The sequence below is a fragment of the Protopterus annectens genome, chromosome 1.part2 (genome assembly GCF_019279795.1).
Source record: "Protopterus annectens isolate FY-2018-M chromosome 1.part2, PAN1.0, whole genome shotgun sequence".
In the NCBI taxonomy this organism is placed as follows: Eukaryota; Metazoa; Chordata; order Ceratodontiformes; family Protopteridae; genus Protopterus; species Protopterus annectens.
This window is the reverse complement of record NC_056727.1, coordinates 552064656-552084443: the sequence shown is the minus strand read 5'-3', so window position 1 is coordinate 552084443 and position 19788 is coordinate 552064656. Positions and strand designations below refer to the sequence as shown.

The 19788-nt window shown below is 40.6% G+C and overlaps 1 protein-coding gene across 1 annotated transcript in view; it reads right to left on the bottom strand.

Annotated features, from left to right (window-relative positions):
- The window catches only part of NINL (ninein like), a 1970063-nt gene that overhangs the window by 1205331 nt on the left and 744944 nt on the right, over positions 1 to 19788 (bottom strand). Inside the window, exon 7 of the mRNA XM_044057633.1 lies at positions 10273 to 10422. Coding sequence (XP_043913568.1) covers positions 10273 to 10422 — 150 coding nt within the window. The remainder of the gene's footprint in view (positions 1 to 10272; positions 10423 to 19788) is intronic.

Genomic DNA, 19788 nt, shown 5'->3' with positions numbered 1-19788 from the left:
CGACAACAAACTTAGTTTTGACACCCACATATCTCTCACAATAAAAAAAGTTCACAAGAACTTGGTGCATTATATCGAAGCCGCCAATTCCTAACCAAGGCGGCTATAATCTCCATAGCAAATTCCCAGCTAATCTCCACCCTACTCTATGCATCCCCCATTCTTACCAACCTTAGACAGACAGACCTACACAAGCTGGATGCTTGTTGCAACAAAATTGCTAAATTTGCCACTGGAACCTCCTACCGCAGCCATCATTGTATCTCCTTTAAAGAACTAAACTGGCTACAACTCCCACAACTCCTTCACTTTAATCAACACACCCTCGCTCATAACCCCCCCTTAACATCCCTTCCCCTTCAAACCCTTCTCCACTCCACTAGGCCCCTAAGATCAAGCAACAAAAATCAACTCACTGTTACCAAACCCAAAAACTCAGCAGGAGAAGCCATATTTTAATGTACCATATCTAAACTTTGGAACAATCTTCCACCCTCTACAACTACTCTACCTTCCAGCAGCCTTTTTCAAGACTGCACTCAAATTCCACTTAAATTTGCATTGGCTTTGTCCTTGTTCTAATCCAGACTAGCACCCCCACCCTTACCACCCCCACACCTAGGCTCTTAACTCAACTATGCTACCGCCACTACTAACCACAGTCAGAATTAGCTATTTGTCTTTACATACTTTAAAATATTGTCTGACAACTTTGTTACTAATACTATAAACAACAAGAAACTATCTTAACTTGCAACATTTTACTGTATATACTGTTCACAGGTTCATAGGTTGGTATTGGGCTATCTGCCCGAAGGCATATATTAGCCCAGCCATGTTGTGTGGTATTCACCGCCCCTTTAGTAGTTCTCTAGACCCTTGTACTAGCAGCTAGTACCCTTGGCCCCTATCTATTAGTGCTGTTGGTGTGATCCCCGGTGTGAACTTTCTGTTACCCATCCACTCATCAAGGTTCCTCTTGAAGAGTGATAGTGAGGGGCTCTGTCTTATGTAGATCGGGACCCTGTTCCTTAGTAAGGGAAGTCTCTGCGAAGGGAATCTATCCCTCCAGCATGTTCTATTTATTGTTGCGTTGAGGTTTATATCCCTAGAGCGTGTAGCTCGAGTAGATTTGGTTTTGCTAAGATGGAGCATGTTCAACAATTATGGGTTGGACATGGCTCTGTACGTTAGACAGAGATCGCCTCTGAGAAAGCGGTATGCAACAGAGAACAGTCTTAGCTTTTTCAATCGTGCTGCATAGGGCAACTGTTTGAGGCCAGTAATCCTCTTGGTTAGGTACCTCTGTGGTCTCTCCAGCTGCTGGAGATGTCTAGCCAGGTACATTCCAATTGGTGCATTGTACTCAATAATGGGTCTGATGAGGGAAGAGTAGATGGGCACCATTACATCCTTACATCTTGATGCGAACCCTTTTGTGATCAGATGGGTCACATAGAAGGATTTTCTAACCACTTTGGCAACATGGTTATCAAAGGAAAGCAGACTATCTACTTGGGTCCCTAGATCCCTTATTTCTTCTTCAGATTTCAGGGGATTACCTCCTATGTTGTAGTTTGCGGGTACTCTGTTTTTTCCAAAGGGGAGTACTACACATTTTTTTGCATTTAGCTTGAGACCATGGCTTTGACACCATCCATCAGCCTCATTTAGGCACTTCTGGAGGATCTCCATGTCGGCCGGAGACTCTATTATAGCACCCAGTTTGCAGTCGTCTGCAAACTTAGCCACAGCCCTTCCATGCTTGCCTGTACTTCTGAGAAGTATATGCCAAACAGGATAATCAATATCTTGTTATTGCATTAAGGCCAACAACCTGTAATGTTGTTTACTATTGCTGCAACTTTGTATTTCTATTTATCATGTACATGATATGGAGCTTTTCTCCTAGGACATCTGCTGAAAAAGGACCTGCGTCCAGTTGGAATTTCCCGTTCAACAAATATAAATAAATAAATAAGTAAATAAAAAGTTCCAACAGGAGTTACTGACAATAGCTTAGGTATTCTGTGCACAGCTCTTCCTGGTAATGACTCCCTGCATCACTAAAATCCTCTGCTCTCCAGTCAAGGCCCTGTCATTAGAAAAACAGTGCAAGCCTGGTGGCCATCATTATCCCTATTTCTCAGGATGGGCACATCTATCTGTCCTCCAATATGAATGCAAAGAAAGTGATGGAACCAACAGACCCAAACACAAATATTGTAAAAGGAAAAGGCGTATTTGCTGCAAAGTGAAACACACTTTATTCCAATAAAAAGGTGAGTGCTTTTGAAGGTTACCCTCTTCTTCAGACCTTAATAAAAACTAAATATACACTCACAGTTTAAATATGTAAAACCAATAAAAACATACAATAAAAATCAATGGGGCAAACCCCTTTCTCTTAAAAGGGGCTTTAAAGAGACAGCACTATTCAAGCCGGGTGGAACATAAGCCTTAAAGTCAACTATCCATCTTATTCAGTCTCATTACAAAGATCTCCTTCTCTAAGGCTCTCATTAATTTTTTGTAAGACTAAAAACTTAACTGTGTTGGGCACCACAATCTAATACATGCTTTGCCAATGCATTTGTAGGCTTGTTGTTACGTATATCATTCAAATGCTCCATAACCCTCTATTTCAGCATACGGTTAGTTTTACCTATGTAGAATGCACTGCATTGGTTACACTTGGCTAAATACACTATATTCTTGGTGCAGAAATCTGCATATAAAAAACATTCTATGGGTGTTAAATGCAATGGATGCTTGACCATACAAGTGGACCATATGTTGGAACAGATCTTGCAAGCCCTGCAGGCATAAGTACCTTTGCGCTGCGAGGTGAACCTTTCATTCATTCTATTACTTGTATAGCATAAACGCAGTTTCAGATTTTTGCTATTCATAAAACTGAATCTGGTAGCAGAGCCTACAACCCCACTAATCTCTGGATCTGTTAACAAAATGGGCCAATTCTTCTTTACTATGTCACAGATCTTATTGACGTCACTAGAGAAAGTCAGACACAACCTATTTATCATCTCTGTACCCTTTCTCCCTTCATGTGCAGTAGTAGAGAGCCCTTCAAAAAATATGGTCTAATTCTATTAAACTCCAAAGTACTTCTTTCTTCTATAGCTTTGTCTACTTCATACGCCTTAAACCCCCTATCAACAAGATCTACTCGTAAATTCACTAATGCCTCTTGTAGGTCCTTCTCATCAATATGCAGCCTCTTAGGTTCATAGGTTCATACTAGGCTATCTGCCCGAGGGCATTTACAAGCCTAGCCCATCATTTTGTGGCTTACGCCACCCCTTTAGTATGGGGAACTATACCCATTATTTTGCTGTGCCTCTGTCGAGCAGTGACACTGAGGTAATCCCTGGGGTATATCTGCGATCTCCCATCCATTGGTCAAGATTTCTCTTGAACAAGGCCAGCGAGGTGCTCTGCCTCACATGTACCGGGATTTTGTTCCACAGCATAGGGAGTCTTTGGGTGATGAATCTATCCCTCCAGCACGTCCTATTAATAGCCGTGTCAAGGTTTAAGTCTCCGCCCTTGTGGCTCTGATGGATCTAGATTTTTGAGGTGAAGCATATTCATCAAATCTGGGTTTGACATGGCCTTGTATGTTAGGCAAAGGTCACCTCTGAGCAGCGTGGCGACTGAATAGAGCTGGAGTTCTTTCAGTCGGGCAGCATAGGACAGATTTTTGAGACCCTTTATCCTTTTGGTGAGGAACTTTTGTGGCCTCTCCAGCTGCTGCAAGTGTCGGGTCAGATACATTCGAATGGGGCATTGTACTCAATCATTGGTCTGATGAGTGATGAGTAAAGGGAGACTATGACCTCCCTTGATCTAGATGAGAATCCCTTCATGATAAGGTGGGCAATGTAGAAGGTCTTCCTAACTACTTTAGCTACATGGGTGTCGAATGACAGACTACTATCAACCTGGGTCCCCAGGTCCCTGATAACTTCTTCTGTGCTCAGTGGATTGCCACCTATTTGGTAGCTAGGGGTAACCTTGTTTTTCCCGAAGGGTATGACTATGCATTTTTGGCATTTAACTTTAGGCCGTGGCTCTGGCACCAGTTATCCGCTTCTGTGAGACCCTTCTGAAGGATATCTGTGTCAGATGTGTTTTCTACTATGGCGCCCAGTTTGCAGTCATCTGCAAACTTTGTCAGCCATAACCCTCCTGTGTTTGCTTGTACTGAAAAGTAGATGCCAAACAAGAGTGGGCCCAGGACTGAGCCCTGTGGGACACCACTTGTGACAGGCTTTGAGTCTGACATGGCGCCAGCAACTCTGACCCTGTGGGTTCTGTCACTCAGCCAGTTTGCAACCCATCTTGTGATGTATGGGTTGACATTTAAGCTGATGAGTTTTTCAATGATACCCGAGTGGGGTATTGTATCGAAGGCCTTAGCCAGATCGAGGTAGGCTGTATGGACTGCCTTTCCTCATCAATGGCTTTGGTGACTGTTTCAAAAAGTCAACCAAGTTTAAAAGGCATGATCTGCCTTTGACAAAGCCAAACTGGGTTGGATCCAAAGTCTGCAAATTCCCTATGTCTTTATTTATGAGGTCCATTATGATCCTCTCCATGGCTTTGCAGATAAGGCTTGTCAAGCTAATGGGCCGGTAATTTCCAGGGTCGGTGGAGGCACCGCCTTTGTGAAGTGGTACCACAGTTGCAGTGCGCCACTCCCTGGGTACGTATCCAGAGGTAAGACTTTGATTAAACAGCTGTCCTAGCTGTGGGTTTAATTCCTCATTGAGTTCATGGAGCACACAGCCGTAATACCTGATTTTTAACTATATTCCTAGTTATATGTCTGGGGTGCATACTAGAACGATGGAGGATGTTGTTCTTCCTACAACTTTTTCTGTATAACCTAGTTGAAATATTACCAAACATATTTTTATTGACATTGATGTCTAAAAAGTCAATCTTAGTTTTGGAGTAATGCATGGAGAAAGAGAGATAAGAGGTGGTACTCCCTAAAAATCTAACAAAGCTCTCTAACTGTATTTCATCACCATGCCATGTAAAAAAGATGTCATCAACGAAACGTTTACAGAAGGTGAGATACTGTTTAAACATGTCACAACAAAAAACATCTCTTTCTCTCAATGGGCCAGCACGATGTTGGCGTATGTATTTGCACATGCTGTATCCATAGGGACCACCACTTTTTGGAGAAAAACTCATTCTCAAACAAAAATACATTATTTTCTAGAATTAAGTCCAGTAAGGCACAAATCCTATTAACTTTAGTGGTGGAAAACTTACTATCTTTGCTCAAAAAATACCTAATGTTCTCAATTCCCTCATCACTGGGGATCACTGTGAATAGAGAGTTCACATCAAGTGCTACAAAGAGCACATTACTAATGTCAGTATCATTCATATGCCTGGCTCAAACATACAATTGTTCAAAGAACTGTTAACTGTCTCTCAATACGGTGTCTATGGTATTTAACACATTCTTAAGCTGTTTTTCCAGATATATAGACATGGGCTCAGTTAGTCATCCCCTATCTGACACAATAGGTCAGAGAGGAGGTTTCAACTGATCTTTATGGACTTTACGTAGACCATATATAACTGGCATGGTGGGGTACTCAACAGAGAAGTATATGAACAGTGAATAATCAATTTGATTGGTCATCAGTAGATTATATATATATATAAATGTAACCCGTTTATGATACCGTTCACCTGAAACTTTTGTAGGACAACATAAACCCTACTGTCATATAACATCTCACGCATTTTTACAAGACTTTATAGCCATAGTTTGCGCTAAGGAGATATATTGGTTTTCAGCCTGTAAAGGTAAATATTTTTGACCAAACTCGCGATTTGCATGGCTAAAAAGCTTGCCTGCAAAAAATCAGTTGCGATAAATTCTGAAGCGCATTTGCTGCAGAAAAATAGAAGAGGCAAGAAGAATGATTGATTTATTTATAGAGAACTATTTGTTCGTTTTATCTTATTATTTGTTCGTTTTATTTCATTATTTGCATGGCTATAAAGTCTGCCTGCAAACTTCTTGAGACTTGCTTTGTTATATAAACGGCGCAAAACTGTTGAGAAATAATAAGGATGATTTTCTATATAGAATGGTTTCCTATAAAGCACGAGGTATATAGAATGAATTTTTTATAAAGAATAAGTTGTTTGTTTCATTCACTTACTTATTTGTTCAATATTAGGAGCCTATTAGAATGACCATGTTGTTTGAAATAATGACGATTATGTCAGAAGCCCTAGTTTATAGAATTTATAAACATTTTCAATAATACATATATCTTTTTTAAAAAGTATACATATTTTAAATTTTAAATTATAATAATATAGAATTTTTGTGATTATTTGTTTATCTGTTGTTTGTCTATTTCACACAAGGTCTAAATCTTGAAGGCTGAGCCGTATGCTGAAAATGTGAACGCTAATGATAGTAAACCTTAGTTTATAAGCACTGATGCATTTTGTAATTAGATGACTGCTTAATAGAATGATTATTAACTAATTGATGTAATTGAATGAAATTTTATAATATATAAACAGTGAGTTAGAATGATTTAGATAGATCTGAAGAAGCGTGCACAGTACACGCGAAAGCGCTCATCTCTTTCTTTTTTTGTATATCTATGGAATAAAGTAAGTTTATTTTATCAAAGTTGGATTTGTGATTTTACTACAATTAAGTTCTCGTGGTGTGTCCTACAGTTTTTTAGAAGTTACGTTTTCCTCAATTTTGCTGGTGGGACACTTTGGGATAGCAGTGGTATTTCCTTTTATATTTGCAGTATTTCTAAATGAACACGGTGTTCCTACACAAGTGTTATCTCCATTTTCCTTTTACAATATTTGTGTTTGGGTCTGTTGGTTCCATCACTTTCTTTTTATTCATATTGGAGTTATACTTGTTTGCTGGTGGAACCATGGCTGAGAGTGAAGCGACATTGTTGGATTCTGCCCTACATGGATACTGTAGCTAAAGAACCTGTTGTTAGACCAAAGGTTGTAACTACAGTTAGTAATGCTTCCTCTGTAAACAAACAGGTTACAGATGGCTCCTGCCGCTCAGCATTTTTTTTTTGGAAAAGGCAATGCCCATAAGGCAAGATATAAGGGAAGGGAGGTCTCGGAGTCGCAAGAGACGTGGGAGGATACAATCCAATCCCCCAGTGCACAACAGGTGTCTGACCACACGCAACCGCAAATAACCTGGTTTTCAGCCTATCTTCTGTGGTTTTAACCACAGAACAAATATCTGTATTAAACAAAGGTTTATCGTTTGTATCAGCAAACAAAATGAATTTGGTTGATACTGCTATTCAACTAAATATGTTTGCTAGGAACACTATACTTAAAACTGTATTTGTGAATGGAGATGTGAACAATATGAATGCCTGTGAATTTAAGAAGCCTTGTTGTTTTGTAGCCAACAATTCACCAGCCATGGAAGCATTTATAAAAATGTGTGAGGAAGAGCTGAGAAAGTCAATGAATGAGAGATCCAAGAACTGTTTCTATAACCTCACAGCTATTGAGAATGAAGCGCTAGGTGCGCTGACTAGGGCTGAACACCTGGTCATTAGACATGCAGACAAGGGTGGTGGGATAGTTACTTTTAATACAACAGAGTATATTGAAAAAATGCATGAGATGTTACATAACAGTAGGGTTTATGTTGTCCTACAAAAGTTTCAGGTGAATGGTATCATAAACAGGCTAAATTTTTATGTATATGATCTACTGATGACCAATCAAATTGATTATTCACTGTTCACATACTTCTCTGTTGAGTACCCCACCATACCAGTTATATATGGTCTATCTAACGTCTATAAAGATCAGCTGAAACCTCCTCTCCGACCTATTGTGTTAAGGTAGGGGATGGCTAACGGAGCCCATGTCTATATATGTGGAAAAACAACTTAAGAATGTGTTAAATACCATAGACACCGTATTGAGAGACATTAAACATTTCTTGGAGCAATTGTATGTTTGGGCCAGTCATATGAATGACACTGACATTAGTAATGTGCACTTTGTAACACTTGATGTGAACTCTCTATTCACAGTGATCCCCAATGATGAGGGAATTGAGAACGTTGGGCATTTTGTGAGCAAAGAGAGTAAGTTTTCCACCACTAAAGTTAATATGATTTGTGCCTTACTGGACTTAATTCTAGAAAATAATGGATTTTTGTTTGAGAATGAGTTTTTTCTCCAAAAAGTGGGGGTCGCTATGGGCACAGCATATGCGAATACATACACTAACATCGTGCTGGCCTATTGGGAGAAAGAGATTTTTTTTGTTGTGACGTGTTTAAGCAATATGTCACCTTCTATAAACGTTTCGTTGATGACATCTTTTTTACATGGCATGGTGATGAAGTACAGTTAGAGAGCTTTGTTAGATTCTTAGGGAGTACCACCTCTTATCTCTCTTTCTCTATGCATTACTCCAAAACTAAGACTGACTTTTTAGACATCAATGTCAATAAAAATGTTTGGTAACATTTCACCTAGGCTATACAGAAAAGATTGTAGGAAGAACAACATCCTCCATCGTTCTAGTATGCACCCCAGACATACAACTAGGAATATAGTTAAAAATCAGGTATTACTCTATAAGAGGCTGCATACTGATGAGAAGGACCTACAAAAGGCATTAGTGAATTTATGAGTAGATCTTGTTGATAGGGGGTATAAGGCGTATGAAGTAGACAAAGCTATAGAAGAAATAAGTACTTTGGAGTATAATAGAATTAGACCATATTTTTCTGAAGGGCTCTCTACTACTGCAAATGAAGGGAGAAAGTGTACAGAGATGGTAAATAGGTTGTGCCTGACTTTCTCTAGTGACGTCAATAAGATCTGTGACATAGTAAAGAAGAATTGGCCCATTTTGTTAACAGATCCAGAGATTAGTAGGGTTGTAGGCTCTACTCCCAGATTCAGTTTTAAGAACAGCAAAAATCTGAAACAGCGTTTATGCTATAAAAGTAATTGAACGAATGAAAGATTCACCTCGCAGAGCAAAGGTACTTATGCCTGCAGGGCTGGCAAGATCTGTTCCAACATATGGTCCACGTGTATGGTCAAGCATCCATTGCATTTAACACCCATAGAATTTTTTTCTATGCGGACTGCTGCACCAAGAATATAGTGTATTTAGCCAAGTGTAACCAATGCAGTGCATCCTATATAGGTAAAACTAACCGTATGCTGAAGGAGAGGGTTATGGAGCATTTGAATGATATACGTAACAACAAACCTACAAATACATTGGCAAAGCATGTTTTAGATTGTGGTGCCCAACATAGTTTTAAGTTTTTAGTCTTACAAAAAATTAATGAGAGCCTTACAGAAGGAGATCTTTGTAATGAGACTGAATATATAGAGCTAAGATGGATAGTTGACTTTAAGGCTTAAGTTCCACCCAGCTTGAATAGTGTTGTCTCTTTAAAGCCCCTTTTAAGAAAAAGGGGCTTGCCCCACTGATTTTATTGTATGTTTTTATTGGTTGTTTTATATATTTAAACTGTGAGTGTATATTTAGTTTTTATTAAGGTCTGAAGAAGAGGGTAACCTCAAAAGCACTCACCTTTTCATTGGAATAAAGTGCGTTTCACTCTGCAGCAAATACGCCTTTTCCTTTTACATCTAACTGTCCTGCCTGCACCATTCAACACCCTAACCACTAATCAAACTTGGGTTGCATTTGCTGTAGTAGGGGCTTTATTCATCCTCAACACTGGCACAGTCTGGAAAATGGCTATTCTGTTGACCAGAAAGGAACCACCAAACCAGTTCAAGATTTTGTAAAATACAAATATTCCAAGAAAACCACTCCACAAGGATCACGGGACTATACCTTTGGCTTATTCATCCTTTTAATGAAAAAACTTAATCAGCTATTTTGAGGAAGTATATTACTTCCATCTTTTTATCAAACTAAAACAAAGTGAGGTCTATTAATTCACTCATGTTAAGCTTTCTGAAGTCCGGTACTGTGGGAATATCTTGCATGTCTATTTTACTCATGCCAAATTATTCTATTTAAAGCTGGCCAAGGATATAATTTACTAGTCCTTTAGCAAACCAATGTAATAAATAACAAATGGAATGAAATTAACAAAATGATCAGCTTTAACAAACTGAAAAGCGGTCATGGTCCCAAAAACCAACACTCACATTGTCACTTACAAACTATGCTAGCAACTACTGACTCACCTGATGAACTGAAGCCTTCTTCTGCTTAAATGGTGTTGAACATGAAGACAAAGATGTAGGTCCATGACTAAAAAGGCCATGCTGGAATTCTTTGAAACTTACTCTCCCATCTTTATCCCGATCCAGATTTTTGAACAAGTCATCAAGCTCCTATAAGTACAGCAATCAGAGACATCACATTAAAACTGTAAGAAAAACACCCAGGGTGAAGCACATTACAATAATCTTTTCAAACGTGTTACTAAACGATTTACATCTATCAGTCAGAATAAGAGGAATGTGAAATACTGGCCACAGCTACCTGGGATGCACCAATGCGGGATCAAGAATGATGAAAAACAATTTCTCAAATGGCCTGCTCTTTGACTCCAAGTTAGCCTAATAAATATCTCGCTTATTAAACTTTATAACATTAGCTTCTAAAAAGCCAAAAGTAAACATTTTGACAAACATTTTTATTGATTTTTTTAAGAAAGCATTAACACAAGAGATATTAGTTATGTCCTGATAACAGCACACTCAGTCATATTCTAAGGCATAAGGCACCTTTTGTTACCGGGTGTTCTCTTATCAGGAAATAACACGTCTCTCTATGTGTTAATGCACTTTCGAAATGGATCCTCTCCCATTAACAATGGACAGTGGATGAAAGCAACAAAAGAAATGAGAAATTAAAAACAAAGAGCCCTTCAGTTAAGACTGCTTCTGAAATCCAAGTCAGAGACCTACACATGTATACCCATGACTGTTTTGTTTAAAGGTGAGGTAGCAGCTACATTTGATAACTGCAGAAATCATCACATTCATCTATACTGTAGAACACTCATGTCCCAGCTTCTTTCTGATCCATTTTTCATAACAGCATTTGCAGTAGCTGTCTGCACCCTACTACACATGAATATTAGGTGCAGCAGCAAACATTTATTTTATTTGCAGGAACTGACCAGGTAGACCCCATTGAGCCTATGACCCTGTTTCAGAGAAAGCCTGAAGTGATATTTGCACAGGCTTGAGAAAATTTGGTCAGGATACTTGAGGAAAACTAACCCCCACTTCCCCTGACAAATGTCATAGGATAGTCAATTTCCACCTGAACTGACAACAGTTTGGGCAGATGCAACTTCTGCTTAACATCTCATATGAAGGACAGCACTTCAGGAGAGCAGCCAATCTCACAATATTCTACTGCAAAGTCAATATCTGCCTGCTGTGGAGACAGAATCTACATCCTTCCAAAGTTTATGGCATCAAAGGCAAGCGTTACCTGCTGAGCTATTCAGAAGCATTAAACATAGTAAATGCATCTGAATGGTGCTATACAACTTCTTTGCAAGTGTAGGATGAAACTATGAATGTGCATGATTTAAGTATTCCATCTCCAGCATCCACTATAGTTAAACCTTTTTCAAGAGTTTGGTTATTTCCCTATAACATTAGGCAGATGTGTTTTAGCACCTAGAAAGCTTTCAATAACTTCTTTTTCATTCTCCATGCAGAGATCATGAAGAACCCACTAACTTTTCTCTTTAAATCTCATGCTGTTTCAGAAATATATCTTAGTCTGAATGGCCAAAGCTAGACCATTTCCTGTAGAAATGTGAGTCACCACTCAATGTTTTACCGCCTCTAAGTTTTGTTCTATAAGTAAACTTATCATAACAGAAAAATTATCATTGCTGCAGTAGCCTAAGCTATACGGGTTATATCCTGCATAGGATATAATAGCCAAACAGCTTCCAAAGCTTCAGGGAACCTTTCAAACACTTAAACCATTAGTCAGCTTGAGTTGAGCTGACTTAACTGTAGGTTTGGGCACTAAGCCATTCACAGCTTTCATTCCAACTGAGACCAAGAGGCTGAGCCCTGAGAGGACATTGCTAGGAATAACAAAAAAAGGTCCACACTCTTAACGTTAAAAAGAAATCCACCAAAATCAATGGGGATGGGGGGAAGAGAGCATCTACTAAAGCAGTGATCATTCAAAACATCTACTGTTCTGTTAAGTTTACTTACATACCTATTATTGCTGAAGTAGCCTAAGCTGCATGGTTATATTACAAGAGCTTAGAGCAACTGGGAGGTGGAAATGGAAGGGTCCTGGAACCCCAGAGAATAGCCCTAGCAAAGCCAGATTAGACCTGGACAAGGAATTTAATAATGTACAGAGGACAAAGCTACTATTTCTAGAATACTAGAGTCCATCCAAAAAGTTATAGATGAAGTCAAGGACTGGTTATGTCTGTCTTGACCCAGCCTGGAATAGTTTTGTTGTGCTGGGAATAACAAAAGTTGAGAGCCTGAGACAGCCACTTGGAAATGGTCTGCTTTCATACAGGTTGCCCCTTTTTCTTATGTTCGCAAAAACTGAACTGTTCAGAAGTTCTGAAAGATTCTGCTCTTTTGTAAAAATAGTACAAGAGTTGTCTGTGGACAACCAAGGTATGAAACATCCTTTCTCCCTCATGTTTAAGTTCACAGAAGAACACAATGTGACAGTGTGGCTTAAAGTAAATTCAGATATCACTGTTAGAAATAATTCTTTTATGCCTAAAGAAACTCTGTCTCTGTGGAAAATGAGATAAAGTTGACCCATCATAACAGCATGCAACTCAGATACTCTTTTTGCAGAGGTCAGAGAAATCAGTAAACTGTTTTCCATGTTAAGAACCTTAAGTAAGCCAGATGACCTGGTTCAAATGGAGCAAGTGTTAGCTTATCTAACACAAAATTAAGATCCCAAAGAGGAACCTCTGGTTTTCTTGGAGGTCTGTTATGCAATACCCCTTTCAAAAACATTTTATTTATTTAACATTATTTACTGGAAAAGTCCGACTGGGAAAAAGCCCATTTTCAGCAGAGGCCTGTGGAGAAATACTCCAGATGCACATCTTTGGAATATGGGAGGAAACCAATGTGAAACACAGGGGAGGACAAGCACACTCCTCTGCAAAGAAGGCACTTCAGCCGAGAATCGAACTGGAGAACCTCTTGCTGTGAAGCGACAATGCTAACCACTGTGCTGCCCATTTTGACATGACAATGCCTTGAAAGAGGGGGAGTCAAGGGCAGATTGCTGAAATGGCAGACAAACCTTTGTAGAGGAGTAAGACAGGACACATGAAAGTAACTCAAACAAATTTTATAAAACCAGAGAAACACTAACCATGAATGGGTATTGGTTATGTTGTTAGCACCAACTAGAAAACCTTTTCCATTTGCTTATGTATGATTCTAGTAGCAGGCTTATTTTGCCTCCATTAGTACCTGCTGCACTTCCTCAGTAAGCAGGTGCCTCAAAGGTATTAAGACGCTATCATCCAAGCAGTCAGTTGAAGCTGTTTGTGGTCAGGATGTATCAAACACCCCTGTTCTTGAGTGAGTAGATCCAGTCTGCAAGACATTTGTAGTAAATGGCCCTATCCAATTCCAAAAGAAGGGAGACGCATGTTGAGTAGGCCAGAAGAAAGTCACCGCAATGATCCTGTGGGATTCCTTCTGAATCTTCAGCAGTACCCTGGATATCTGTGTAAAGGGTGGAACATTCCTGTCCAGGGATAAGAAAAGACAAGGCATCTGTCTTCCAAGCCTTTCACATCGAGTCCTGGAGCAGAATTTTGCCAGTTGGTTCACACAAGAGGGGAAAAAATGTCTACATGAGGAACTCCCACAGATGGATCAAATCATGGAAGACTCCCAATCTAGATTCCATTCATGAGGGCCTGCCGTTGTCCTGATCAGCTCTTCTACCACACAGTTTTCCACTGACAGACTATAGGATGCCTGCAGAGTGAGACTGTGTTGTAAAGCTACTTTCTATGCCAACATGGCTAGTTTGCAAAAGATGGTAATATCTGGATCCCCTTGCTTGTTTATGTACCACATCACTGTGGAATTGTCTGTAAGAACATGAAGTGGTCCTGCGGACCAGAGGTGATTTAGAGAGTTGATAAGCGCAAGCAGCTCTTTTACATGTATGAGCTTGTTTGTCTTTGTTGTCTGAGGTAACTTGTACTTTTATCCCCCTTGACACTGCCCCCCAAGTAAAGTTCTAGGTGTCTGTGGTGACTGACTGCCTTGGACCAGGAGGGAAGAATTGGAAGATCTGGATTCAGGGATATTTAATATCTCCACCAAGTGATTTGTCTTCTCACAAATTCCACAAGTGGAATCTGAAAGGATGATTAGTTTTGGTGCTAGAACTGTATCTTTCACATATGGAGTGTAGAACATTTCAAAGATTTACTGGAAAGGCTCACCCAGACTCTGCCACAGCTAGCTGTGAGGGGAAAGGTTAGTTTGCTTTTGTTTTCTTGTATTTTGAATTACTTTATTGTCTTTTTCTACTTTGTATACTGTGATTTTTTTTTTCTTTACGCTGTGTTTTACTTATATTCTGCTTGTAAATGCATATTAAAACTTGAAGAGAGACCACAGCTCTGTCTCTTGCAAGTCAGACAGAAATTAGAACAGGTCAATTAAGGAGTCACACGGAAGTTAGAGCAGATCAGTTAAGATTAATCAGCTGTGAACTGAGGGGGTGGAGCTAGGAACTAACCTTCTATTTAAGGAGTAAAATAAAACATTTCAAAGCTTTACTGGAAAGGCTAACCCAGACTCTGCCGGAGCTTGCTGTGAGGGAAAGGTTAGTTTACTTTTGTTTTCTTGTATTTTGTATTACTTAATTACCTTTTTCTATTTTGTATACTGTGGTTTATTTTCTTTACACTGTGTTTTACTTGTATTCTGCTTGTAATTGCATATTAAAACTTGAAAACAGACCAGAGCTCTGTCTCGTGTGAGTCAGACAGAATTCTTCCCACCTTCTCACCCTGCTGGTGTTGTGTTCTTAAATACCGCTGTCTTTCGTGTTGCCGGCCCATTATAATGACCATATATCTCCTTCCCTCTCTCCTTTCACTGGCTGGTGCGAGTAAGCACAAAATTATCATTTTGTGAAATCACTCTCTTTCAGCTGTTTAAATTTATTGGCCATCCCATTGTACAAGAATACAAAAGTGCCCATAGTACAAGAATACAAAAGTGCCCACCCCCTTTGCAATCTAGCTTGCTCTTTTAAAAATAGTGGCTCTCCTCTTAGACAGCTAAAACTTAAGTTACCCACTTTCATATCTAACTGCTTAGTGCACACTGTAGTGTTTAGGATAAACCATTTTGTTCATCTTACCTTTAAACATCTACTGCAAGACCACCAGTTACTGGAGAGCCCACAATATGCCTCTCAGTAGTCATCTTGGAATTGGTGCTTCTGTTTTCTCCTGGTGCAAGAAGGAGTACAGGGACATTATTTCCTGGAGACAGCTGATCACCAGAAAGCCTAATAACTGGTTTATAGGTGACAGCTTGGAATCTGTGCTTATATTCTAGTCCTAGTAAGAGAAGAAGCAGAGTGCATTGTGCTTCTGGTTGGAGTGTGTGTGTGTGTGTGTGTGTGTGTGTGTGTGGGTGTGGGTGTGGGTGTTTAACATTCCTGACTGGTCTGGTTGCTATTCAAGGCATCTACCAGGAAAAGGCTACAAGCCCACAGACCCTTGCATCATCTGGTACAAGACTGTGGATCACCAAACAGGCTGTGGCCTGCTTCTCTTCTTGGGACTGATGCTAAAATTTTGCTTCTGGTGAGAGAAGCAGCAAAGGAGCACTGTATCAACAGAGTGAAGCTGTGGTAAGACCAGTAGTAGCCAGGCAGTAGCCATTCATGGGACTCCCATCTTTTCATCATTCTTGACAAGCTAATTTTTCAGTAAGCACTGCTTGGTTTCTTTCCAACTACAGAATATCTGCCTAAATACTTCATCCTAAAATTTTCAGGGAGTACTTATTAGTTTCCTATCAATTGTTTGGTAGTGCTCTGTACAAACAAGACACCCTGAGTGACATTTTTCCTGTAAAAGCACAACTGAAATTTCTCCAGTACCTAGCTGCACACAGCACAACTAGTTTGCAAGGATAAGCACTGTCCACATAGTTGCAAACCAGATACTCATGACATTGACTGATATTCTCACTCCAACTGTCTAATCAATAAAAATGGTTTGTTGCCATGGATATGAACTTTCCTACGGTCTCCATTACCAGCTTGGTGGATATGGCCATCCTGAGGCAATGCAGAAATTGCCTCATGTTTACTGACGATAAGTTAATTCTCAAACAAACTGATATGGTATGTGAGAGATGTATTTGGCATAATGTCACTGGAGGCAAATCTCTCACACAAAAGTATTCCTAATGTCAATAAGGTTGTCAGTACACACAGTGCACCCATCATGCACAATTCAAAGCAGGCATATCGACCCACATATGCTGAGGCACTTGCATGTAACCTTCCTAAAGCACAAAGACCTCCTAGACAAAGTACACATAACAAATACTCTTAGCAGCCCCAAATGTGCTCATTCAAAACACCACCTACATCAACACATACAGCAACATCTCATGGAGCCTCTACCTCTAAGCACAAAGGGCAAGCCACCACACAATCCAACATTTTAGTCTCTGAAGACTCCATCATGAGACACACTGATGTCTCTCTCACCAGGCTGAGTAAGGAGAAAGTTATGGTCAGTTGTTTATCAGAGGCTAGGATCCACCACATTATGCATGCACTCCGGTCACCGGACCACAATTACCAATATGACTCGAGTCATAATCCATGTGGGAGTAAATGAGAAGTTATGTACCTACCATAACGTTCCATGTTAGTTCTCTTCTCTCGCCTTCTTTCTTGCTGGATGGGTTCGGAGCCGATCCTCGGCTCCGACTCGGCCACTTACTAAAGCTCGAGAGCTTATTTTACCGGCTCGAGGCAACCCTATATCCCATGATGCTAGGCGATAACTCCCCAGATCTCGTTTGGAAGCTGAAAAACCTAGCATAGGCCAATAAACAAAATCCTCCAACTGGAAAGGAGGAGGAAGAAGGATAAAACCCCCCAAAGATCGTTATCTACACTATATATATCCTAGGACACCTAGATGGTGAAACAAGGGAATATAAGGACCCTTCAAGGAAGAGAAGATCTTCTCTGTCTGTCCAGGCTAGGGGGATGGTTGGTGGGATGCAAGAAAGAAGGCGAGAGAAGACAACTAAAGTACAGTTTTGTACCTACCATAAATGTAGATGTTCGAGTGCTAATACAGCTGCAGTCATAACAGATGGGTTTTCCTGCCGTCAGGCGGGTCCTCGGTCGGCCGAATTCCAAAGTCTAGGTCCGGCGTCAGTTGTCGTCGCTTCTTCCCTGATGTCAGTGCGACAGGGGTATAAAAGAACCAGCCGACGCCATTTTCTTCAGTTTTTCTTGCCCCAGATGTCAGGTGCCCCCAGAAGGAAGGCAATACATAAATTTATGTAATAATGAAATGCAATATAATCAAAAAACAGTAGTTGCAAGCAAATACACCATAAAAGAATACCTCAATCAGGTTGTATGAGGAGGTGTTAGCCATTAGGCCTGTCCCAAGAGGGGAAGGAGGGAGGGAAACCTGGACTGCAGCTGTATTAGCACTCGAACATCTACATTTATGGTAGGTACAAAACTGTACTATGTTCATCGTGCATACAGCTGCAGTCATAACAAATGGGTAGAATCCCAAAGCTAAAAAAAGGGGTGGTAGGCACTAGGTGGAACTTGGAGGAGCTAGGATGCCCTGCAAGACTGCAGTGGCAAAGCCTGCTCTAGATTTGGAGTATAATGGTAGGTGATAGTGCTTGGAGAAAGTATGTACAGAATTCCAAGTGGCAGCTTCCAAAATATCTTTGGTAGGAACCCCCCCTGAGGAAAGCTGAAAAGGTAGCTGTGGCCCTTGTGGAGTAAGATCTGATGCCTGCAGGTACAGTTTTACCATGAAAAGAGTAACAAAAGCGTATGCAGTGGGCTATCCATTTTGAGATCGTCTGTTTGGAAATAGGCTTCCCTTGAGCTCCTGTAGCATAGGACACAAAGAGTTGCTCTGATTTTCTGAAAGGCTTTGTTCTGGCCAAATAATAACGTAGCTGCCTGTGAATGTCCAAGGAATGTAGTAGTCTCTCCCCTTTGTTTTGAGGATTAGTTCGTAAGGAAACTCTGTCCTGATGGAAAATGATGAAAGGCTGCACAGCCATGAGGGCTTGTAGTTCCGAAACCCTGCGAGCTGAGGTGATAGCCAGCAGGAAGGCTGTTTTCCAGGACAAATATTGCAGTTCTGTTGAAGCAGCTGGCTCAAAAGGAGGCAAGGTCAGTTTTTCTAGAATGAAATTGAGGTCCCAAGCAGGTACTGGTTGTTTCCTTGGGGGGTTTATATTCTTAGCCCCTCTGAGGAATTGTCTTAAGAGGGGGTGAGAGAATAAAGGAGGATCAGTGTTGTATTCTGCAGAAATGGCTGAGGCATGGATTTTGATGGAGGAGAATGAAAGTCCACTGCTTAGCAACTCAGCTAGATACTGTAATATTTGAGGTAAATTCAGTATTCCAGGATTCTGGCCCTTTTTCTCATTCCAGGCACAAAACCGTTTCCATTTTGCGGAGTAGGCTTTTCTAGTAGAAGGTCTTCTGGCCGCCAAGATGACGTCCTGCACCTCCTTGGAGAGTAGGGTCTGTTGTGATTTTAAGGAATCTTCCATGCGGCTAGATTGAGTGTTTTCAGCTGACCGTGAAGAGTTTTGAAGTTGTGCTGAGTCAGTAGAAGAGGCATTAGAGGCAGGATCCATGGTGGGGAATGCGTCAGGCTACTCAGGAGTGGGAACCAGTGTTGTCTTGGCCAGTCTGGAGCAATGAGAATCATCTTTGGTCTGTCTGCTCTGGTTTTTAATAGAACTTTGGGCAGCAGAGGAAGAGGTGGAAAGGCATAAACTGTCATTGTTGTCCAACTGAAAGAGAGTGCGTCCGCTTTCCAGGCCTGTGGATGAAAGGTCCTTGAGCAGAATTTTGCCAATTGGTGATTTCTGTGGGAGGCAAAGAGATCTATGTCTGGCCTTCCCCATGCTTGAATTATCTTTGTAAAAACTTGAGGATGCAACTTCCATTCGTGTGGGTCTGTCATATTTCTGCTTAGGTTGTCTGCCAGTCTGTTTTCCTTGCCTGGCAGGTACTGTGTTTGAAGTTCGATTTGTAATTCCAGAGCCATGTTCCAAACAGACATGGCTAGCCTGCATAGGGGGTATGAATGGGTTCCTCCCTGCTTGTTTATGTACCACATTACTGTGGTGTTGTCTGTCCTTATCAATAGCTGGCCTGGATGCAGTAGGTCTTTGAAAGCTAGAATAGTATTTATTACTGCTAGCATTTCCTTTTGATTGATGTGTAGGTGCTTTTCTTTTTGGGACCATATGCCCTGAATGCACCGATCTGTCATGTGCGCCCCCCAGGCGTAGTCCGAGGCGTCTGTTGTGATGACTTGATTTGCTTGAGGCTTGCAGAATGGGAGACCTGTGTTTGTTTGGCATGCTTGAGCCCACCACAGAAATTCCTTTTGAAGACATGGAATCAGTGGTATTATTGTTTCCAAACTGTGGCTGTGTTGA